This window comes from Lycium ferocissimum, chromosome 5 (assembly GCF_029784015.1).
Source record: "Lycium ferocissimum isolate CSIRO_LF1 chromosome 5, AGI_CSIRO_Lferr_CH_V1, whole genome shotgun sequence".
Lineage (NCBI taxonomy): Eukaryota > Viridiplantae > Streptophyta > Magnoliopsida > Solanales > Solanaceae > Lycium > Lycium ferocissimum.
The window spans coordinates 12,313,217-12,338,370 of record NC_081346.1 but is presented as its reverse complement, the minus strand read 5'-3'; the positions used below and the strand labels follow the sequence as shown (position 1 = coordinate 12,338,370).

At 34.3% G+C, this 25,154-nt stretch overlaps 2 protein-coding genes across 2 annotated transcripts; both read left to right on the top strand.

Annotated features, from left to right (window-relative positions):
* Positions 1-1,937: 1,937 nt before the first annotated feature.
* On the top strand, positions 1,938-4,983 carry LOC132056041 (pentatricopeptide repeat-containing protein At5g50280, chloroplastic). Its single transcript, XM_059448083.1, has 2 exons — positions 1,938-2,834; positions 3,477-4,983. The coding sequence occupies exons 1-2, from the start codon at positions 1,993-1,995 to the stop codon at positions 4,777-4,779; spliced, it is 2,145 nt and encodes a 714-aa protein (XP_059304066.1). The 5' UTR covers positions 1,938-1,992; the 3' UTR covers positions 4,780-4,983.
* Positions 4,984-10,590: 5,607 nt separating this feature from the next.
* On the top strand, positions 10,591-18,218 carry LOC132056035 (probable Ufm1-specific protease). Its single transcript, XM_059448076.1, has 13 exons — positions 10,591-10,912; positions 10,997-11,359; positions 13,133-13,377; positions 13,549-13,636; positions 13,768-13,943; positions 14,885-14,975; positions 15,073-15,192; positions 15,281-15,328; positions 15,414-15,490; positions 15,834-15,922; positions 16,867-16,978; positions 17,315-17,417; positions 17,561-18,218. Exons 1-13 carry the CDS (start codon positions 10,744-10,746, stop codon positions 17,788-17,790), a joined length of 1,911 nt encoding a protein of 636 aa, XP_059304059.1. The 5' UTR covers positions 10,591-10,743; the 3' UTR covers positions 17,791-18,218.
* Positions 18,219-25,154: the final 6,936 nt, after the last annotated feature.

Here is a 25,154-nt window from a genome sequence, read left to right as displayed (position 1 = left end):
GTAGTCCTGTAAATCCTTATCTGCATCATGAGATGCAGGCCCCGGGCAAAAAAGGACGTCAGTTTACAAATTGCGCTGGTATGTAAAGCAACTGAAAGCAAGAACTGTAAGTACTGAAACTGATAACTGAAGTGACCAAAAGAAGTAAAAATAAGAATACTTCTTGTCCTGAATGGAGAATCACCTGCTTACTGAAATCATAATCTGTGGCCTCAGGCCCAATATAAGTGCACAGAGTACGTAGCCTCGGGCAGGGATGGCGGTGGGGTAGGGCGGGCGGGGGCGGGCGGGGCAAAGTCATAATAGGGCGGGGGGCGAGGAAACATATAAACAAGGCGGGGCGGGCGGGCGGGCGGGACAAAATTTAAATTTTGAAATTTTTTAATAGGGCAGGGCAGGACAGGGTAAAAAATGACTATTTTATTCTTGTTTCTTAGTTTGAATCCACATTTTGAAGCGTCGTTCTTTACTACTAAAAGAATAAGCATGATTGCTTGAAGTTTGTAAGATTTCTCATTTCTGTTATTAAATTCTTATTTGTTAAAATGTGACTTCTGGCATAAATTAAAATCAATATTTTTTTATTATAAAACTAAACTTATGAAGTAAACCTAGTAATAGAACTATTCTATTTGTTTAAGCCTGTACAAAACCTTTCCTATTTATCGCAAAATGATCACCTAATTAATTGATCTTACGATTAACAATATTCATTTAGAAGAAATCACTAAAAAGACGTCTACAAAAAGGTGAAATACTACTAGTTGCCAGTTATACTTACATCACAAGTTTGTCTTTAGTAATTAAGATAAATCATTTTTTTTTAACTCAGACATTCCTTCAAGCTTATTTAATTATACTAAAGATGGTTTTGTGTATTCTCATGCTAAACATAGTAAAATATGTAAATTCTAGTTCTATTTTGAAATTTGAACGATCAAAAGAAAAAATCCAATTTTAGGAACTAATCATTCATCTAATTGTTTTTAAGATCATGCTTCGAAGTGAAAAATAAAGAGGAAAAATGAAAGATAATATAAACGGGGCGGGGCGGGGCGGGGCTTAATGGGGCGGGACGGGGCGGGGCGATTTCGCTAAAAAAAAAAGCTAAACGGGCGGGCGGGCGGGTCGAAATGCGCGGCAGTCGAAGGCCACCGCCCTAACCTGCCCTAACCCGCCCTATTGCCATCCCTACCTCAGGCCCAAGTATATGTATACATAACTGTGGCCTTAGGCCCAAAACACAGGTGTTCAACATTAAACAATTTATATAAAAGAACTGAGAACCATGCTGAAAAGTAAAACACTGATATACTGCAGCAATCAGTTACCAGTCCAACGCGACCATTATATCTCAGTCGTCTACGTTAAGATAATAGTGCCCCGCGGTTTTTAAATCCTGGGTCCGCCTCTGATCACACCTTTGATGCATGAACTTAAACAAAGTGTATGGATTAGAAATCTGAAAAAGGCATAAGTCTGTGTAATAAGATTGAATTTTCAACCATACACCTTATTTCTGTGAGTTCCATATGCTCCTAAAGAGGATATTGGTGTAGCAACAAAAGTTTCTAAGGCCTCACTTATTTATGTTAAAGATTAAAACGTCTGTAATTTAAATTCACATTTGAAGAGATGCATTAAAATTTAGACGTTTGAACGTAAATACAACTCAGAATAAAGTGGCTTTAAAAGCCTTAAAGATTGCAAGTACTTTTTGAACTGGAGTGTGATCCAATTGTTGCTTTAGATAATGACAATTTATCATTAGTTCCAATAGCTATACATTATTGACCCCGAATTCAAAAGAAATACAGTAAACTTTTTCTCAAGTTTCAACCTCTTATCTTTCTGTTCTGTTCTTTCAGGCCAAATTTGCACAAGTAAATTTTTTCAGCCTGTAAAAACAGTTCTTATAAGTTTCCCAGTAATCCAAGTACTAGCAAATTTTACATATGGGACTATCTGACCACTGAAGCTCAGAATCCGTTTATGATGGCGCTCAAACACTCCTTTATCCCTTCTTCAACTCCTTGTACATTAAAGTTCAATCACTGTCACCCTTTGAGAATTGGAAAAAATCTCATATCTTTTAGACCCTTCTCTCAATCATTCTTCCCTTCTTTCTCCAACTCTTGCATTACTCATTCTACACCTTCCAACCTTTTCCTTTCTCTTCTTGAAGAATCTGAAGAAGAAGAAGAAGAAGTAGTAGATGAGGAAGAAGAAGAACTTATTATTTCAGATACCCAACAGCTAAAACAACCAAACAATGACCCAATTCACCGGTTCTTCCAGACCCGGATAACAAACCAAGAATCCGACCCGGACCCAGGTCGTCAAGGCAAATTATCTCTTCAAACAAACCGTAAAACATCTTGGCATCTTGCTTCTATCACTAGTTCAATTGAAGACGATGAAAACGAGGTCGAATACATTCAAGAATCACTACTTAACACACTTCCAAGTACTAGAATTGAAGGTATTGTTTGTGAAATAGTAGCGAAAGCTAAGAGCTTACAGGAAAATGTGACGTTAGGTGAAGTATTAGGTGAATTTGAAGGGAGAGTTGGATTAAAAGACTGTGAGGAAGTATTGGGTTTGTTGGGAAATGAAGGTTTGGTTATTGATTGTTTGTATTTCTTTGAATGGATGGGGCTTAATGAGCCTTCATTGATCACACCTCGTGCTTATACGATTTTGTTTCCAATACTTGGGAGAGCTGGTATGAGCAAGGAGTTATTAGTTTTGTTTAAGAACTTGCCTAATCGAAAGGCGTTCAGGGATGTCCATGTTTATAATGCTGCTATTTCCGGGCTGTTATGTTGTCGAAGGTATGATGACTAAAAGCTTTTACGCTTGTTTGATTGCGTTGCTAGTTGGTTTTGATGTTTAATAGTATTACTCAGATGGTTTGATACCTGTAATGCCATGTTTTAGTGTATGTTTGGTGGTAACTGTCAATTATTTGGAGGTCATTTTTGGTCAGTGGCGGAGCTACATAGACCGAAGGTGGTCAGTTGAACACCCTTTCATCAGAAGACTATACTTTGTATAAAGAAAATTATACTGTATATATTGGTCAAAACTACCTTTTTTAACATACATAATAAATCTTGAACACGCTTCATGGGAAGATTATACTTTGTATAGAGAAAATTATACTGCATATATAGGTCAAAAACTACATTTTATACGTACAGTTAAATCTTGACCACCCTTGATGAAATTTCTGGTTTCGCTACTGTTTTTGGTGTACCTCATTTGAATTTCATATGGTTGTGCAAAGAAGCTGGCAACAGAAAATGCTCCTAGTATATGTTGTCTTTTCACATATTTCATTCAAAATGCTTGGTATATAAGAAAGTTTTGGTGTCCATTTGGAGTGTTTATATCCTTTTTATGAGAGTAGTTCAGTTTTGCGTAAGCTTTTCGTTTGTAACTTATGCTGCTTTTAATGGCTTAATTTATTAAAGGTATGATGATGCTTGGGAAGTTTATGAGTCCATGGAAACAAATTCTGTCCAACCAGACCATGTGACAAGTTCCATTATGATTACAATAATGAGGAAACGGGGAAAGAGTGCCAAAGAAGCTTGGGAGTTATTCGAAAAGATGAACAAAGAAGGTGTGAAGTGGAGCTTGGAAGTAGCAGGTGCTCTAATTAAATCCTTTTGTGAGGAAGGCCTGAAGAAGGAAGCTTTAATTATCCAGCTGGAAATGGAGAAAAGGGGAATATCTTCCAATGCCATTGTCTATAATACTTTGATGCATGCTTACTGTAAGTCTAACCAAATTGAAGAAGCTGAAGGTCTCTTTGCTGATATGAAGAGGAAAAGAATTGCACCTACCTCGGCTACTTATAATAGTTTGATGGATGCATACAGTAGGAGACTCCAGCCCGATGTTGTTGAGAAGCTGCTACAGGAAATGGAAGATGCTGGTTTGGAGCCAAATGTGAAATCATATACGTGCCTGATTAGTGCCTATGGAAGACTGAAGAAAATGAGTGACTTGGCTGCAAATGCATTCTTGAGGATGAAAAAGGTTGGTATAAAACCAAATTCTTACTCATATACAGCTCTTATCCATGCATATTCAATCAGTGGGTGGCATGATAAAGCTTATACAGCTTTCGAGAATATGCAAAGGGAGGGAATAAAGCCCTCCATAGAAACTTATACTGCTCTTCTTGATGCATTTAGACGTGCTGGTGATACCCAAACGCTCATGAAAATTTGGAAAATGATGATCAAGGATAAAATTGAAGGGACAAGGGTGACATTTAACATTATATTGGATGGATTTGCTAAACAAGGTTGCTATGTCGAAGCAAGAGATGTGATTTGTGAGTTTGGGAAGCTTGGGTTGCAACCAACAGTAATGACATACAACATGTTGATCAACGCATATGCGAGGGGAGGACAAGACTCAAGGTTGCCACAGCTTTTGAAGGAGATGGCAGCACTTAATCTAAAACCTGATTCTATTACATATTCCACAATGATATACGCCTTCATCCGTGTGCGAGATTTCAAGAGGGCGTTTTATTTTCACAAGCAGATGGTAAAAGACCGGCAAGTGCCTGATGCTGAATCATACGAGAAGCTCCGCGCAATTCTGGATGTAAAAGCTGCCATAAAGAACAGGAAGGATAAGAGTGCTTTAATGGGAATAGTTAGAAGCAGTATGGGCATATTGAAAGAGAAGAAAAAGGGAAAGAAGGATGAGTTCTGGAAAAATAGAAAAAAAGGATCAAGATTTCAAGGACAGCAATAGCTATATTTTTTTGTCATTACTTTATGATGGTTCAATGCGTTAGCTTAGTATGTTTCCTATTCCTTTTGGTGGTCATCTTCAATCCAGCTTGATTGAGATGCTCTTTTGTAAAGTTAGAAGACAATGAAATTAAATGCTTTAAGACTTGTGAAATCTACATCAGCTAGAGAGTTGAATTACTGATAAAGTCTATCATTGAAGTTACATGCTTTAAGACTAGTGAAACTCTACTTCAGCTAGAGAATTGAATTACTATAAAGTCTGTTCTGATTGAAGGTAATGATTCTTATTTGTAGTCAGAGACTCCTAATCAGATGCTTTTACCGTGGATCCTTCCTCTAATATTTATCCATTTCTTGTGCTAGCTTTGTTTCTCTGATGTCTGGTTCTAAGAATTGTGTTTCTTTTGATTAAACTCTACATTTTTCTGTGATTCATGTAAGATTGGAGACAATCTTATTGGCTGAAATATCTGATGTCATACCTTTATTTACAATTTTGTGCTGATTGGGGAGTTGTTGGTACTGGCTGAAAAGCTGTTCCTTAACTTCTTGTCCTCTTAGGAGATGAAGGTGCTCCTAGTATAATAAAGGATAATACTTGAGTATTCTCAGAACTTTAAAATGAGGCCATAACTCATTTGGAACTTACAGACAAATGCTTTTGTCCCTCAGAAGTAACAAAGAGGACCATACTGAGTCCTGTCCGCATTATTGTTGTTTGACAATGAGAAAATTCCACTCTGGAACTAGAATCGTTTGCTAACTATATTTTGAGGCAGCAAAAGGTCGTTTCCCCTAAGCCTATTCACCTCTGGTCTTAGTGTTTGGTCATATTCCATTATTTGCCAACGTTTAGTATAATCAGGACCATAGAACTAATCTCTCTCTACTATGCATGCTTCTGATTTTGTTGAATATGTTGCCTTTGCTATGTTTTTCTCTCTCTTTCATGAAGATGTTCTGTTGGTTGAATTTTTCTTTTGAACCACAAAAAGTTTCTGTTGGTTGAATTTTCCCCAGCTATCTCTTTCCTTAGCTGTTACCCTTCTCATGGTGGTTCACCATTTGGTTAGATAATGAGATCCTTGTGTCTGCGGAAGGATATGCAGCGACTGTGGAAGCCCACCTGTTAGATCATAGATGAATGTTCCCAACGAACCAACCACAAGGTGCTCGTCGATGATAATTCTGATGCAACAATCTTTAGCCCGGTGAGCCACTTTGGTTTAGAAAATGGAAAATCAGAGGAGGTGAGCGATGCACAAGATGGATTTGAGGGTTCAATAGGTGCAGTTCAAGAGACTCTGGTCACCAACAAAGAGGAATTTGTTTACAGGATTTTGCACCAATATTAAGGAATGTTCAGTTCAATGTTTCTGCTTATACAAATAGGGATCTATCGAAATGCAGATCTGATTCTGTTAGCCACATCCCACACTTATTCACCAAGTTCAACTCTTCTGCTCCATCCCATGGCACCAGACGACAAAACAAATTTGAACTCTCAGGTTAGCAGCTTCCTATTGGCCAAGTACTCACTGTGCAGATTATTGTCCCTTTACACGAATGCTATAGACTTGATACTTCTTCTTGTCGTTATAACAAGACATGTTCATATCTCCATTTGAGCCGGGACCAATGCTAGCGTTAAACCATTTGGTAGTGTTGTGGATGTTGGGCAGGGATACAAAGGTGATTCAGCTGGACTTGACATGGGTGCTGAAAGGCAGTGGAAATCTTAAAAATCCTTATGCACCTTACAAGCTACTGGGGGAGTTTACAAAAGTTTCATTTATATATTCTTTAGTTGGTGCGATGCCCGTGGAGAATAACTTGACTAATAATCTTCTTATTCCTTGGTGTGGCTTTCAAATGCAACACTTTTCTGGCCCAATCGTGTTTTTGGTACAAAGTGGCCCTTCCCCGGTAAATGGTACTTTATTTCTCAATCTCAAGTAAAGAGTCAGATTGGTAGTTTCTTATAATTTTCTTTCCTCAACCTGCAGATCACAGTTGGTGATTTTGGTTCTTTTCTTATCGCAAACCATACTGATAATAGGGAATCATTTTTTATTCTTTTTGGTGCCAAAGAGTTTGTAGTGCTACGTGAGTTTGAAGGATCTGTTGAAATCCAATATCCATTCAATAATTCCTTAAAGCATCTTTTCTTCCTGGATCTGGTGCAATTGCTCAAGGAAGCACCAATAATTGATCAACAATTCTACTCAGCATACCTTGAGAAAGTTATACATGTTGAGTGTTTGGATTGTTTCATTCATGGGACACCCAGTGGGAACAAAATTACCTTATTCTCAGGCGTTGGAATAGCAGGTACTGTATCAACTTGCATTTGTGAGTTTCTGTTTTTCTTGAAGCTTTGTGTAGTGATAAGCTTGGTTAGGTCTTGGGTTGAGTTCTTCTACTAATGGGATGGTGGTATCATCAATAGATGGGGATCAACATACACTTAATGAGTTTCTGATGGAGCTTATATGTTGCTGTTTAGAGGATAGATCACCGAGGAGGTAGCAGAAAGATTAAACAAAAGAATATCATTCAATTTAAAGCCTGGAATTAAAACATCTTTGAACAGGCAGAGGATATTGTAGATATTACTTAATGTATTGGAGCTAGTATAGTAATTGGAGAGGGCATGCTTGAATCCACTATGTTGATTCTCTTGCGAATTTTTGGTTTTAATTTTGCTGAGAAAAAGGAACATTGCAACTAGAAATTCCAGTTGCTTGTACCATACTGATAGTCCAATTTGCATTTCTGCAATATGGTACTCTTCAGGCTTACACTGAATTCCTTACTACATTACAATTAGTGTACAGGCAAGCTATCTATGTGTTGCCAGAAAGTTCGTTCTGAATGAGGACTTGGACAAATTGCACGGGTCATTTTCACTGCCATTAACCGATCAAGTAACAGTTTCCCTTAAAGAATGTCTACTCAGAGTTTCATTAGTCTTGTTACACGACCAGTAGCTCTAGTTATGCAAATTGAAACTCCTGTTATGATAATTTTGAATGGGCTACTGTTGCAAGATTTGTCCAGGCAGGTAGCTCCTTGAGCAATTACTACATCTCTCACGGAGGAACAAACTTTGGATAGATATATGGTGGTCCATTTCTTGCCTTGGACCTCCAGGACAAGGTATAATAAAGGCTTAATACCTAGATGGACCCTTAAACTTGGAATGTTTTGTAAGATAGGCATATAAACTTACAAGGTGACCAGATAGACACTTAAACTTACTCAAAGTGTATTTTTCAAGTTTTCAGTTGTTTTGAAAACAAAAACTATATTTTCAAACACTCACAATTTTCATGGCCAAACAAGCCCTAAATATATCACAAAATATTTTTTTTTAAAATGCAAAAATAAGGCAAACGCATATACATGAGACTATAAATGTGCACTTAAACCAATAAATACTCGCTAATCGCAATTTTAAAATTTTCAATTAACTCGGATTTTTTTTTTACACTTGAATAATTAAAAAACAATAACTTTAACCAATAAAAATCCTTAAAAAAAGAAATTTCAAATTAAGAAATTTCTTTTTTTTTAAGGATTTTCTTCTCGGCTTCTAGTTTTCTTAATTTGAAATTTCTTTTTTTAAGGATTTTTATTGGTTAAAGTTATTGTTTTTTAATTATTCAAGTGTAAAAAAAAAAATCCGAGTTAATTGAAAGTTGTAAAATTGCGATTAGCGAGTATTTATTGGTTTAAGTGCACATTTATAGTCTCATGTATATGCATTTGCCTTATTTTTGCATTTTAAAAAAAAAATATTTTGTGATATATTTAGGGCTTGTTTGGTCATGAAAATTGTGAGTGTTTGAAAAATATAGTTTTTGTTTTCAAAACAACAACTGAAAACTAAAAAATACACTTTGAGTAAGTTTAAGTGTCTATCTGTCATTACCTGTAAGTTTATATTTATCTTAAAACATCAAGCTTTAAGGTCCATCTAGGTATTAAGCCTATAATAAACTTAACTAGCCTATGGGAGGACATGGATTGGAAATTGTCAAATTACATTTGGGACCTGGTTAAAGAAAAGAGCATGTGCATGGAAGATGCCTATATATGAAAGACGAAACTCATGTGTGGAACCTCCAATTTCTATTTTTCTTTTGCTTCTGGTTACTGAAATTGATGAACAATCTACTTGTGCGTTTCTATGGATCAATACAAAATTTAGTTTGTTACAGAACATTGCACATTTCCTATCTATCCTATGCTTTATTTTGTTATATCATATATGCTAGAGGTTTATACTTTTAGCTAGCTTATGTTTAATAAAGGAACAAAACACATGTACCGGATACTGCGGATCCTCCTTGTCCCACTGGCCATTGGTTTAAGAAATGCAAGATAATCTGCAAGCATATATTGGAGTGCCAAATATGTCCATATAGAACAAGCAACTAATCCACCTTAATCTTTATTTTGGAGACGAACTTTTCTGGTTGGCATGAAAAAAAAAAATCCTAAAGAGCAACTGAACGGTTATTTCCAAACATTTTTCTCAACGATCGCAATACTATGAGAGTGATTAAATTGTTGAATTTAGACATATATATTTGAAAAATATTTTTTAAAAAAATGAGAAAAATAACTTCTCTCATAGAAGTAGGTAAAACAAGTTCCGTAAGTGGCATTCCACGCTGATTATTTCATCCCACCCCACCCCCATAACGCCCACACCCCTACTGTTATGGGCCAACTCTTCTTTAGTGTCAGCACATACAAATAGTTCATGCAACAGCTGTAAACCCACCTGACTACAAGCCCCCTTCTCTTATCCCATGCTTTTTGGCACGACCCTGTGCCTCTGTCAAAGCTTGCCTCAGAGACCTAGCTTCAATTGTGCCGCTTGTTTGATGTCATAACCTCAACTTTGATTTGTGATAATATTCATGTGGCACATTTCATATGCTAGGTCTTATCTATGTGCCCACCGGGGATGGTTATGTCATGTAAGTCCCTTGCATAAAATAAGCATCGCTCTCGCACACACAGTCTAATCCTCAAGCTTGACACTTGCCTTGTGCCCATGCACACAATCTGTGTTTTGCCCGAGTAGGGCACTTAAACCCTTAGTTGTTACATTCATCATTCATATAATGCCAACAATGATCTTAAAGCAATGCCAAAGTGTCCTCAGCATTATACTTCCATCCCGCATAGTACATCATCACGCCACGACTCACTTCTGGGTCGACGAACCCTTGCTTGCAAGGTTGAACCCAAGTCATGCTCACAAGTTAACACACGAGACTCTTAAGAATAGAGTCATAGGCTTCCTTCCCCCTACCCCACCCCTATAATGTTTGCCTATATATATACTTTCAGGAAAAAAAAAAAAAATCTGCTTACTCAACAAATATCAAAAAAGCAAGAAAATTATTTATTTTTCAAAAAGAAAAAATATTTTCTTTTGTACCGTTACACACCCTATAAATGCTCAAAATTATTGCCTCTCAAGTCGAATATAAACTCCTCAAACTTATCGAACGGTTTCTTTTCTTTGTCGAAATGCAATGATCACTCGGTCAGTACGAGGATTTTTTGTTTATTAATATTACTATAGTTTATTCACTTTCAAAACTAAAACTAAAATGACTTTTTCCGTCCTAATTTATGTAGCACTGTTCATATTTCGAAAATCATGAATTCTTTTACTGTAATTTTTCATGTGTATTCTAAATATACTGAATTGTTAATTATTGTGATTTGTAATATTTTTTTTTCCAGTAATTTTCAATTATGAATAAATTTATTTTAAAAGGTTTAAGAATTTAATATCTGAAGTTAGGTTAAATTAGAAAAATTTGAGTTTCAAAATCCTAGGGGTTAACGGAGGGAGTAGGAAGTTAAGCTTGGAGAGAGTCATCAGTCAAGACTATCTGTCACCTGGAAGTTGGACCCCGAATCTCAAATTGAATCAATGGTTAGCGAAAACCCGGACCCGTCTATTCGGATCCTCTGTCGGAGGCTCCAGATTATCAAGAACGAATCGGGTATTCAATGGCTGATCGGTTCTCCATTCTTCCCTCGCTACACCATTATTTCTACTTTCCGATGTATCCACACTACAGATTTCTCTAAAGAATCAGGTAATCAGCCAAGTCTAATTTCAGCTAATTCAATTAATCACCTTTCCTTTTGATTGAGAATTCAATTTTTTTTTTTTTTGTTAGATGATATAAGAACACTGCTACCGAAGGGTTTTGAAGTTATTGGAGCTTTAATTGTCGGAAAAGACTGCAATTTTGAGAAGATTGCGGGTGAGGCGATTAATGCAGCTTGTAATTTGAGGAAAAGTTTGTCCTTTGATTCAAATTTGGGGAATTCAGAGCTGATTGGAGCTGTGGTGGATTTGAATAATGCTAAGGATGTTCGTTTTTTCGTGTCGAAAGATGGAAAATTGGATAGTATTGAGAGTGTTAGTTCGATTGTGTATGAAGACAATCCTGAAAAGTTTGTTTGGGAAAGAGGTTGCTTGCTCCACTGTGCTCTTCATGTAAAATTGCCTTTATATTATCAGCCAAGCAACCCTAATGGTGAGTGCTTCCTTAATTTATCCATGCTTTTACTGGACAGTGTTAGGTTAATTAAATTCAACTTATTCTGGCCACTTTGCTGGACAATTTTAATATGTTTTCTACTTTTCTTTTCCTTTTTTGCTTAAATTCGGAAGTCAGGGAGTGCGTATTGGTAGTATATTAGTGTTGAATGTCTCCTGATATTTGCTGTTTATAGTCGTGAAAGTTGATCGTATTTAAATGACTTAACGCTAGATGTATATAGAGCTGGATATTAATGCTGGTTGATTCTACAAAATTGGAAATGGGAGTCGTAGGTTGAAGATTGGTTAGGAAAAAGAATAGGAACTACAAACACCGAGAAAAAATATAAGTTTGATTAAAAGGATGGCACGAGAAAAGGGTGTGGCGTAGTAGTCTTAAGTGGGTTGAGAACCCTGAGGACTCAGGTTCAATTCCCAGCGGAGGCCAAAAAAAAAAAAAAAAAACACAAGGTGATTTCTTCCCATCTGTCCAAGCTTTGGCGGACAGAGTTACCCGGTACCTATACTGGTGGGACGTAGCAGGTGCCCCGTGGAATTAGTCGAGGTACACGCAAGCTAGCCCGGACACCGCGGTTATCAAAAAACAAAAAGTAAGGATGGCACGAGCAAAATATGTTGTTCATGCACTTTCTCATCATGAGCCATGAAAGCAGTAGAATTGGAATTTTAAAATGAATGATGTGGTTGTGGTTGCAAGAACGGTGTGCATATATAAACTGATGAAACAACATTCAGAGTTCAGGCCGGAAATTCAAGTTGATTGGCCACAGTATAGACACAATTGTTTGTTTTGATAACAATAACATGTCTAAGTTACAACAGAAGGAGAAAGTTCCAGAGCCTTTTGTAATTTGTGACTGGACTTTTCTTTCTCGCCAAGTCACACACAAAAAAAAAAAAAATTGGTAACTCTGCCGGTTCAGCTGTGGATTATTAGTGCACGATTCTATTTAAGTCTTTATCTGTTATCAATTCAAATTTGATCCTTCAGTGGTACCTTTGATGAAAGTGAACAAGAAGCACCTGGAATACCAACTGTAATAATCAAATGAAGAAAGAATTGTCCAGGAATACCATCCTTGAGTTTTTTGTCCCTTGATAAAGTAAATACTAATAGAGTGCCATCTTTGAGTGTTATCCTGCTTGTAAATCTAGAGTTATAATGACTCCTGTCACATAGCAAGAACTGCCAAAATCATTATAGAAAATAGTATGTTTGCAGTATTTCAATTAAGATAGTTTTTTCGTGGAATCTGACAAGATTGCTCAAGTTGTAACTACCTCCACATCCAACCTTAAGGTTGTGGGTCGAGTCACCAAGGGAGCAAGGTAGGTAGCTCCTAGGGAGGGAAAAAAAGATATATGGTTTCTAGCTGAGAATATCTAGAAAGATTAAGCAACCAAGACATGTAATTGTTCTATCATCATCTTTGCAAGCTTTTTCTCGAGTTTCCAACCAAAGAATGTATGAATGAACATGATCTAAATGAGGAGATCTCTATTGTCTTTATGTGTTCTTTTATATTCAATACGACTCTTCTTAGTACCTACAAATAGATCATTATGCGTCAAAATGAATCGATCTTTCTATGCTTTGCTTTCCTACATTATATATCAGAGTATAGTGTGTGAGATCTGCATCCACAGCCTTGCAATTCCTACATTATATATCAGAGTATAGTGTGTCAGATGTGCGTCCACAGCCTTGCAATTCCTAGTTGCTGACTGTAGCTTGTTTTATTTACAGATGTACATGATATATATATGCGAGCAGCTGAAGCTATTGCTAGGAAATTCAGAGACCCACAAGTTACTTGCTTAATAGAAGCTTTAAATGAAACTTCTGGTGCTATTGTTCTTCGTGGTTCAGAACTGAACACAGATAGTTCAAGTTTTTCCTCTGAACTTAAAGATTCTGATGCGAAAGCTATGTTATGTTCACACTTTTCTTCAAGGAGTAAAGATATTACCTCATTTTCTTCGATAGAGGAGGTACATTTCACCTCAAAATTCAAATACTATTACAATCAAAGTTCAAGTGCGATTTGTTCAACCCAAGCAACAACCTATCAAAATTGAGTTCTTTAAGTTGGAAGTTATATTTAATTTACTTCAATTCGTTGTGGGCCCGTATACAGCTGTTTTAAAGTGTTTGCTGTTTAGAATGCAGATAAAATCCAAGTAAGCTTTCTGCTTAATAAATCGATGAGTTCTGTGAAACCTTCTGCACCTATTGCTGAATATTATCCAGGTAATGATACTTTAATAGATAATTTTGGCTTTTCTTTCTTTTGTTTATTCTACTTTTGGGGGATATATAGATGAGAATAACTTGGTCTAGTTTGCGGTCGCCTAATCAGTTAGTGAATTGTTTTCTTTCAGCCACCCAAGAAACTCAACTTCTGGTCATAGGTCATAAACTAGAGGTGCTTTGTTATGCGGCAAAAGATATGTCGCTGGCTTATGGCATTTCAAAGTTAGTCATCCCTGCACTAGTTGACCAGTTACACTCAATGAGAAAAGTTATTATGCCTGACCTTTTAGAGAGGCATCCAGAGGTGAGACCACTATGTCATTTCTTTGGTCATATTCAACTTTGCTTGAAAACCCAATTGCTGGGTGATCCAGTGCTATATTGTTACTGCTCTAAAAAAAAAAAAAAAAAAAAAAAAAAAAAAAAAAAAAAAATTGGTGTTGACTTTGCTTGGGATGTGGGCTGGTTTGATTCATCACATGTTATGTTCAGTGGTAGTAGTAACATACAACCATTTAACTAGGACAGGTTGTGTGTGTACAGAGCTACAAAGTATTTAACAAGGTAGATGTCTTGTCTTCTAAAATTGGATTTTCTTTAGAGTTGGTAAATAAATGAATTCATGTAACATCACACTCTGACTCGAAGCTATACTTTATGGTTGTGGAAATTTCTGCTGTCTAATCATTTTTTCATGGTTCAAACATTTCTTCAGTAAGAAGTTACAGTGTTATAGAAATTCTGTGTTGAGTTGGAGTATAAAATAAGTTTTTCTGTGGCACTCTGGAATGTTAGTTGCATATTTGTAATTTGAAATTTCTGAAATAGGAAAAGAGTACCTTGGAGAAGTATGAGGATAGTGTCAAGTATAGAGGAAACATATAAAGTATGCTGAGCGTTAATTCCGTAATTTTCAACATAAACTGGTCAAAGAGAGAAGATAAATAACAAAGAGGGGGAAGGAAAATGGTTTGTCGATAGCAACACTTAATTTTTTGGTTTTACTTGATCTGGTTTATCCTTGTTATAATATTATGCAGCTTCCTTGGCACTTCGGAGTCCTTTCACTTAATGTTTCTTGCGACTTTAAGTAACAACTCTTCTTTCTTGTTATTCATTTGAACTTACGAATTTACTTGTACCTTCAAACAACTTTTCCTGTTACGATGTTAAACTAGTATCACTGATGAATTTCCCCACATTTTAGTGCCAGAAGTTAACTGGTGCTGTTAATTTTTCTTGCAGTTGCGTCCATATCACTTCCTTCCTCCGGGAATTTTACATCCGATTACAGTCCTATATGAACTTAGTTATGGTGAGACAGAACTGAAGCAAGGTGAAATCACTTGAAGCTTGGGATAACTGTGAATGTTTAATTGTTGTTCAGCTAAAAAATGTGGTCTGACACACTGACAAGGCTTGTTTTATGACAGTTGAAACAAGAAGATCCCTCCATTTGAGACTTGGGTTACCTTTTGATCGCCCTCTTCTAAGAATTTCAAATGCCATTGATCTAGTAGGGAAGAAAAATAGTAGCAGCTTAGTCCAGAAAGGTAAAGCGTCAGTATCATATATACATATGCTTAACATGGCTGTTTGCTCATACTTAGAATGCTCTCCATCATGTCATGGCCTTATCAGGTTCTTCTTTTCTCAAGGATGTACATTTGGCGATACCAAGTAGTGGTGGTGAGTAGTTATTTGTTTCCTCTTTTGCCCAACTACCACGGAAATTATAATTTTTATTGTGCTAACACTGTCACACCCTCTGCAGTTTCTGGAGGCGTGGCTTCTCTGGTTCAAGGTTCTTATGAGTACTACCATTACCTTCACGAGGGACTTGATGACTCGGTAATAAATTTTCTTTTTTTGAAGGCTCCGTAGGTGAAATCTTTTACTGTGCACCCTAATATGCTGTTTTAGTTGAACTTTGTTAGACAATTAGCTTGCGATATTGTCTGTTCATTGAATGCGAACTTTTCTATGTTTGTACTTCTTTCTTTAATTTGTAGTTTGTTTTCCTTGGTTCTAAAGCTTTTCTTTCGCTTCTACTTTCTTTTTTTGGATTTTTATCTAATTGCATGTTATTGCTTGATGAATTGAGTAATGCTACTGTTGGATTACAGTAATACTTAGCTGGTTAGCTTATTTAATGGCCACCATTATATTTACACTAACATTGTGTACCTCACAGGGTTGGGGCTGTGCTTATCGCTCCCTGCAGACAATCATTTCATGGTTCAAGTTGCAAAATTACACTTCAATTGATGTTCCATCACACAGGTATCGTGTAGATCCTTTAGCTACAGTGATTAAAGTGCTTTTCTTGTCAGGTGTGATTGGTTTAACTGACCATATTTCGTTTGATGCCTTAGGTCAGTACTAATTATACATGCATGTGATTCTTGGCTTGCTCAGTGTAGTTTTCCTTGGCTCACAGCTTTCTTTTCAGAACAAGAAACTGCTAAGTCCGTATGTTAACACAGTCCATTTTCATTAGCTTCAAAATGGATAGTTTAATTAGATCACTGAAGTACGGCCTCATTGGTTTGGTGAAAATTGTAAAATATTTTATGATCAAAGGGTGATTCAAAAGAGAAACTAAAAGGAGGTGCCCCAAAGAAATCCATATACTAGGGTATAACCTCTTTCTACTGTACAAGCTAGTAAAATGTACTTGTAATTTTGCAGATAGCATTTTTGTTCCCACAGAGGCACACTTTCTGTCTTCATAAGTAGTACTCCCTTGTTTCAATTATGTGTCTTTTTTTTAATTTTACCCTGTTTAAAAAGAATGTCACTTTTTCATATTAATAACTCTTTTAAATGTTACCTTTATCAAAAAAATTATATTTAATAACTCTTTAATTCCAAAATCCCATATGACTTGTTTAAGACCACAAGTTTCAAAGATCTTTCTTCCTTTTTTAAACTCCGTGCCCAGTCAAACCAAGACACATAAAATTAAAAGGAGAGAGTACATATTAAGCACAACAGGTCCGCCTTCACAACTTAACAAAGACATAGTGGCTACTTTGCAGTGAATACAAATAGGACACAAGGAGTACCAACTTCTACTGAAAGCACCTGCTAATCTATAGTAATCACGCTGCAGTATGTGCTTACGTAGTCATAAATGAACATCCAATATCTTCTGTGAATTAATCACTCTGAAAATCCTTTTTTTTTTTTTTTTTTGTTCTGAAGTGAATTGCACATCCTTTCAGGGAAATACAACAGGCACTTGTAGAAATTGGTGACAAAGATCCTTCATTTATAGGGTCACGTGAATGGATTGGAGCCATTGAACTGAGTTTTGTTTTGGATAAACTACTTGGAGTAAGTTTGAACCTATCTAGAAATATTTATAAAATACCTAGTGAGTTGTTTTAGATAAATTTTATGCTTTTGACTATCTTTTTCATTCTTTAGCTGTCAGTTGTACTCCCCTTTAAACTTTTCAATTTCGTTGCTTTACAAATGTTTAACCTTTTGCACACCCCAATTTCACGTGCCAATAGACACACTTGGTGAAATTCTTGGTGTGTAAAAGATTCCCCGTGAAACTAGGGTGGTGTATAAAAGGGATTTCGCTACAAGCTCAGGAGGGTAAACTGGCTACAAGCTCAGGAGGGTAAACTATGTATTAAGCCTTTAAATTACCTTTGTGGATAGGTTAGTTGCAAAATTATGAATGTCAGATCTGGAGCCGAGCTGCCTGAAAGGTGTCGAGAGTTGGCATTGCATTTTGAGAATCAAGGAACTCCTGTCATGATTGGTAGGTCATACAGTTCTTGTAATACTACTATGTTTTTGGCTGTAAATGGAGTGGTTTTTATGAGACCTGCTTCTGCATCAATTTTTTTTTTCCATTAAACAAAATCAGAAAAGTAGTTGCTTAGCATTTTAGCATGCCTGCAGGTGGTGGTGTTCTTGCATACACTCTCCTGGGCGTGGATTATAACGATGCAAGTGGAGATTGTGCTTTCCTTATACTGGATCCTCATTATACGGGGAGTGATGATATCAAGAAAATAGTAAATGGCGGATGGTGTGGGTGGAAAAAAGCTGTTGATAGCAAGGGAAAGCACTTTTTCTTGCATGATAAGTTCTATAATCTCCTGCTTCCTCAACGGCCTAATATGGTCTAGTTAACCTTGAAAATACAAAAATACTATTGGCACAAGACGATGTTCAGATAGACAGAGCCAGTCTATCTCTATGCAAATGTACTGGGGGTTTGCTGGAGTTGAATGATAGTGTCTTTACTAGGGCATGTCTTCATTTTGTTGAGCCTAAAATGAGAAGTTCAACTCTGGAGCTTTAAAATTCTACCTTACAAATAGAAAATTTTGTCTCAGATGATTATGAATGATGGTCTGAAGTCAATTATGACATTTGTTTTGTAGTCAAATCGGGCCCCTTCCCCGATATATGGTTAAAAGCATGAATAGTACTTCGTTCTGTGTTTCTGGTCGGATCCAAGTAAACGTTTGACTCGGTTCACTAAATGCAGGCTGCACAATGTTGGATTAATGAGATTGATTTATTGTCAATTTATTGATGTACTGTGACTGTAAAGGTGGCAACCGGTTCCAACCGGAACCGGTTATGGAACCGGTTAAGGAGCCGGCCGGTTCCGGTTAAAAAACCGCTTAACCGGTTCCGGTTTACCGGTTTTAAACTCCAAACCGGAACCGGTCCGGTTTGGAGTGTTTAAAATATATTTTTTTGTTTGTTTTTTGTATTATATATATATATTATAGTATTTATTTGTATATTGTAGGTATATTTACATATGTTATACAACTTTATAATTAAAGTTTAAATATTTCGACTACCAACCTCCGGCAAAGCAAGTCAAATAATAGAATAGTGTTTTTCGTATACATATATATGTATAACTTACATATACTTATATATATGTATAACTTAATATATATAGTATATATACTTATATACTATATATACTATATATATATGTATAACTTAATATATATACTATATATATGTATAACTTAATATATATACTAAATATATATATAACTTAATATATATACATATATACTATATATACTTAATATATATACTAAATATGTATATAACTATATATATATGTACTATATACTATATATACTTATATATATATATAACTTAATATATATTCTATATATACATATATACTATATATACTAAATATGTGTATAACTATATATATATGTACTATATACTTATATATAGGTATAACTTAATATATATTCTATATATACATATATACTATATATACTTAATATATATACTTAATATATGTATAACTTAATATATATACATATATACTATATATACTTAATATATATACTAAATATGTGTATAACTATATATATATACTATATACTATATATACTTATATATAGGTATAACTTAATATATATACTATATATACATATATACTATATATACTATATATACTTAATATATATACTAAATATATATAACTTATATATATATATACATATACTAAATATATGTATAACTTAATATATATATATATATACTATATATACTTAATATATATACTAAATATGTGTATAACTATATATATATGTACTACATACTATATATACTTATATATAGGTATAACTTAATATATATACTATATATACATATATACTATATATACTATATATACTTAATATATATACTAAATATATGTATAACTTAATATATATATACTATATATACTTACTTATATACTATAAGTAACTTAATAAAAGTAAAAATATGAACACAAGTAAATAGAAGTAAGCTCAATGAGCCATATTTTTATTCATTCTTGGATAACATTTATTTGCAAGTTGTATTTTTTTTAAACTTGCAAATAATACATGAGTTGTACAAAAATAGTAGAATAATAAAATCACCAATTTTGAACCATTTCGTTAATTTCCCCCACATCATATTCGGTCATGGAAATATCTTCAAAGTCTTCCATTTGGTCCGGTCCACTAGCTATCAAATCTTCAATTTCTTTCTCTTCGCCTTCCTCCGCTTTTGAGTTTTGGTTGCGTCGCTCCGATCTAATCCAATCTCGAATGCACACTAGTACTTGCAAGCTAAAGCCGGATAATGAATGTCTATGGTCTCCAATTTGCTATCTTCCTTGGCTAAATGCGCTCTCCGAAACCACGGTTGATACTTGAACCGTAAGGATATCTCGAGCCATTCTTGAAAATCCGGATAGCTTGCCTTGTACTTCTTCCACCATGCTAAGACGTCCACCTCATCCAATTGGTTGATATCTACATTTGGGTGCATCAAATAAAAGTTATATTCATCAAAGTTTGCGGTAGAAGAAGAAGTTGTTGTGAATGTAAAACTTTAAACCCGACAAGCCCTTTTTGCTACTTTGAGAAGTAGTAGGGCGTGGAGCAACGGGTGTTACGTTCTTCCAAACTAGAATAATGAGTAAAAACTTTTCTAAACTCTTCATCAATAGCGAGTTCGGCGAATAAAGATGGTTGAACTCCCGCTTCAATTTCTAAAAATGTATAAATTTGACTAACCAAATTTTTAGTATAAGGCACGATTTTAAACAAGGATTTAAAAGGGAACCCAATATAAATAAAGTTGGGATGGAAAAAAAAAATACTTCTTAAATTTGATTATCATTTCAAAAATAGCCGCTTGATAACCGGGTTTATGTTTATACTCTTGTAAAACTCTAGCTATTTCCGCTAAGTAGGCTAAAATTCCGATTACCGTGGGATAGAATTGTCTAGAAAAAGAAAGAGTTGCATTATAAAAATTTTCTAAGAGTTCAATACATTCTTTAACATCTTCCCGATGCATAAAAGTTAACCAATCGACTATCGGTATTATATTTGTTGTGAACTTGTTGTATGGGAATCTATACTCATATGCTTGTTGTAGCATAATGTAAGTGTAGTTCCACCTAGTCTCAATTTCTACTTGAATTTTCCTAGGTCTAAGGTTATTTTCCACACAAGCATTCTTAAAATCTCTAATTCTTCCCCTATTAGCATTACAAAAAAAAAAATGACATTTCTAACTTTTTGAACGAGAATCATCAAAATGCACAAGACCATCTTTAACAATTAAATTTAAAATGTGACAACTACATCTTACATGAAAAATATTTTTTAGAGGAGGGTTTATTTCTCTTTTTAAAAGACCAACTGCCTTTGTATTATTAGAAGCATTATCTAAAGCAATACAAAGTGTTTTTCTATAAATGTTAAAAAATCTCATAATAGTAGACATTGAATCGGCTAAAAATTTTCCATCGTGACGACCTTTTCCTTCGTCATATAAAAAAGCTATAATTCTTTTTGCATAACCGATTGTCATCAACCCAATGACATGTAATAGCAAAAAAATCTAAATAGTTAATACTAAGACCCAAATCAGCGGTAAGACAAACATTACAATTTAAAGAATTAAATACGTGACGCAAATAAAATCTATATTTTTTAAACAAATCTATAACATCGGCTCTACAAGTACTTCTAGGAATACCCTCAAATAACGGATTATAACAACGTTGAATGTAAGTAACAAACCCCAGGCCGAAGGGAAAGGAAAATGGTAAACAATCATAAGCTACCATTTTAGCTATTTCTACGCGTTCTTTTTTCTTGTCATACTTAAAATTTCTACCGGTTCGTGGGTCTATCGTCATTTGAATCCCCCCACATTTGAACCCGTTTGCTCTCCCCCAAGCATCCATATGTTTGGTTCTCGTATGAGAATTTAGTGTACCGTTCCACCATCCTTACAGGTTCTTACTTAAAACTAAATATTTGTCCACATATGTTACATGTAGCCGATTGGTTTTCCTATTCTTAGTCATAAATTTCCAAATTTTAGGCTGTTGGCTTACGAGTTCTAGGCGGTTTGTCTTATGTATGTGATTGTGCGGGACATGTATCTCTATGGGATTTTCGGGGGGTTGTGTTTCATCGTCATCATTTAAGTCTTCATTAAAAGTGTCGGTAAAATGTTGTTGCATTACCTCATGACCTAAAAGTGGATTATTTCCACCAACATCAATACCTAAATTAGGTGTTTCTTCCACAAATGTTTCCTCATTAAGCGCACCCCTAACAATACGACTACTACCTACGGCACCACGTCTTAATCTCTTTGACATTATTAAATAGAATTAATTTAAATCACAATCAAATAAATCACAAGAAAATAAATTACAACAAATTAAATTGCGTAAATTAAATTGCTAGAATTAAATTGCGAAAAATAAAGATAGAGTTGGAACGAAGGTACCAAATTGCCGGATTAATTTCCAACAAAGTCAAGACGGCTAGAATTGCAAATCCACCAAAGCTACTTCGGATTGTTGCAAAATCACCAACTCCACCAACAATATTATAATTGCAAAATTAATAATTGAAAGTTGAAACTATAATAAGACTTTGTGGCTAGTTATTGCAAAATAATTATAATTGAGAGATTGAGATTTGAGAGAAAGATGAGAGAAAAGTGAATTGGTGTGAATTAAAATGAAAATGAAGAAGGGTTTATATAGGGGTGGGGGATGGGTTAAAGTGTTAAAAAAAAAATTTGGGGGCCAAAAATTAACAAAATGGCCGTTTGGTAATGGCCATTTTTGCAAATGGACCGTTGCCAACGGTCCATTAACTGACTTCTTGACCCAACGACTCTTTCCTTTTTTTTTTTTTTTTTTTTAATTTTCACGGTTTAACTGTCCGGTTCGGTTTTTGGTTTTGAGTTCCGGTTCCTAAAATATTGAAACCGGACCGGTAAACAATTATACGGTTAACCGATTCTACCGGTTCCGGTTTAACCGGTCCGGTTACCGGTTAAAACCGGTTAACCCAAACCGGTTGACACCTTTAACTGTGAGTTTACGAGAAGCATCGTGTAGAAATTGGTGCAGTGTCCAAGTCTGAAATAGATAGTGTTGTATGCAATTTCAAAGAATCACTTCAAGAAAGAGTTGACGGTACTATTTGTAGATGTGAAGCTTTTAAAAAGGAAAACTACGTATATATACATGTTAAAAAAAAATATTTATGAAACGTTACAATAGTTTTCTTATTTACAAAATATAACAATATATTATTATTAAAAAACATGACGAATTTTCATATATTTTTTTTTTCAGCAAATAAAATATATATTTTTTACAAAAAATAATTTTTTTTTAATTTTTTTTAATATTTTTTTTTTGCTCAAAGGCTTAAAAAATTACTTCAAATTTTTGTGTATGTTGTATGAAAAATGAATGAAATATGTATGTGTGAGTGAAATTTTTAATATAATTTTCATACACAAAATTGTGAGAGAAAACTTTAAGCCTTGAATATTGTATGAAAGTTGTTACAATGTTGTTATAGTTGTATTAATTTTTCAGAAACCTAATATGAACTTTATATACGAAAAATGTGAATGAAATTCTAAGTCTTGAGCGAGATATACACATTTCATACCATTCTCATGCATAAAATTTTGAGCGAAATGTTTAAGCCTTGATCGAGATGTACACATTTCATATGTTTTTTATACATAAAATTTGAGCGAACTTTTTAATCCTTGAGCAAGATATACACATTTTATACACAAAAATTTGAGCGATTATTTTAAGTCTTGAATGTTGTATCAAAGTTATATATAATGTTGTTGTAGTTGTATTAATTTTATAGAAATCTAACATGAAGTTTATACACAAAAATGTGAGTAAAATTTTAAGACTTGAGCGAGATACAAATTTCATTTACACAATTTTAGCCGAATTTTTAAGCCTTGAACGAGATATACACATTTCATATATTTTTCATATCTTGTTTTCATACTAAATATTGAGCGAACTTTTAAGCGTTGAGCGAGATATACACATTTCATACAACTTTCATACATAATTTTTTTAGCAAAAAAAAATATTTACAAAAATTTAAAAATAATTTTTTAAAAAAATAATTTTTTTTTTTTAAGCATGCTTTGTATAGGTTTGTAATGTTATATTTTATAAATATAAAACTATCGTCATGTTTCATAAATATTTCTCCTTAAGATGTATATATACGAAGTTGTATCTTTTAAAAACTGTGCAACCTCAGATATGATGATGATATGAGGAGAAATTTTCTAATAATGGGTCTCCATGATGACAACTGCCAACTGACAAATAATAATAGTTGTAGGAGACTCATTCTGGAAATTTTGGGCCCACGAATAGGCATTTTTTAAACCAGAATCTTGACGTAAATTTCCGGCTAAATACGTAGGCCGCTCCCTTAATACTCGTTTGGCACGAGGGATAAAAAATAAATAATTTCAAAATTAAATTTAAAATAAATTTATTTCACGTTTGATTTAGATAAAATTATGATATAACTAACTAATCTCAAAATTATAATGTTAATTTATCCTTATGGGAAAACGAAATTATTAATCTCAGGATAAGTTATCATGTGATAACTTATTTCCAACCAAACCACGCCTGACACCTCAACTACGTTTAGATTTGAACACTTGGAACTCAAATTGAATTGTACTGTATCTATTACACATACTTTTATAGTCCTCAAAATTTCAAAAGCGTCTGTCTCAATTGCTTATGACATGAAAGAACCTATGTCAAACTGACACATGGTTGTCAAGCCAAAACGCTCCCGAAAAAGAAGACAAATATATTGAGCCGACAGTCTTCAATCTTCTTCATTTCTTCTTGTACTTTTCCCTTTAGTTTCATTCTTTTCTTCTTCTACTTTCTTTTTTCCTCTTCCTTTTCTTTTCTCTTTTTCTTTCTAAAGTTTATGTCTATATACCTTAGCTTTCTTCATCTCCCTTTCTTCGTTCTAACATTTATTTATTCCATACCCAAAAATTCATTACTCATTTTCTTAATCACCTTATTTAACCACCCAACACCACTGACAATTAGGCGTTGTTTCTTTGAATTCAAGTGGAAGAAACTGAAAGTGGGAAAACTGAAATTCTGTCTTCTTCGTTGTTTTGAGTCATTTTCTGCTGCTAGATCCTATAATAGGAGAAAATATTTATAAAATAAAAAAGTAAAACAAAGTGAATCTTTTATGCTTGCTTCTTTAGTATCCCAAGTCTTAATGAAGAAATAAAATCTGAAAATTGTTCGTTGCCTAATACTCCCTCCGTCCCGTAATAAGTGTCACGCTAAAAAATTATTGTTTCATAATAAGTGTCACTTTAAAAAATTTAAATTTAAATTGACTAATTTTTTTCAACTCTATTCTTAGATAAAAACTGACAAGTTAAAGTAACATTTAAATAATGATTGAAAAAATCACATAATAATTCGGTATTGTTAAATTTCCAATGTTAAAAGAATTACTAACCATGCATGCTTTAATTAAAAGAAAAAATTAATTTATTTTTATTATATAGAAGTAATTTAGTAAATTTTACATTGCATTATTAATTTTTTAATATGCGTATTTTCAGCTAAAACAATACTTATCATGGGACAGAGGGAGTAATA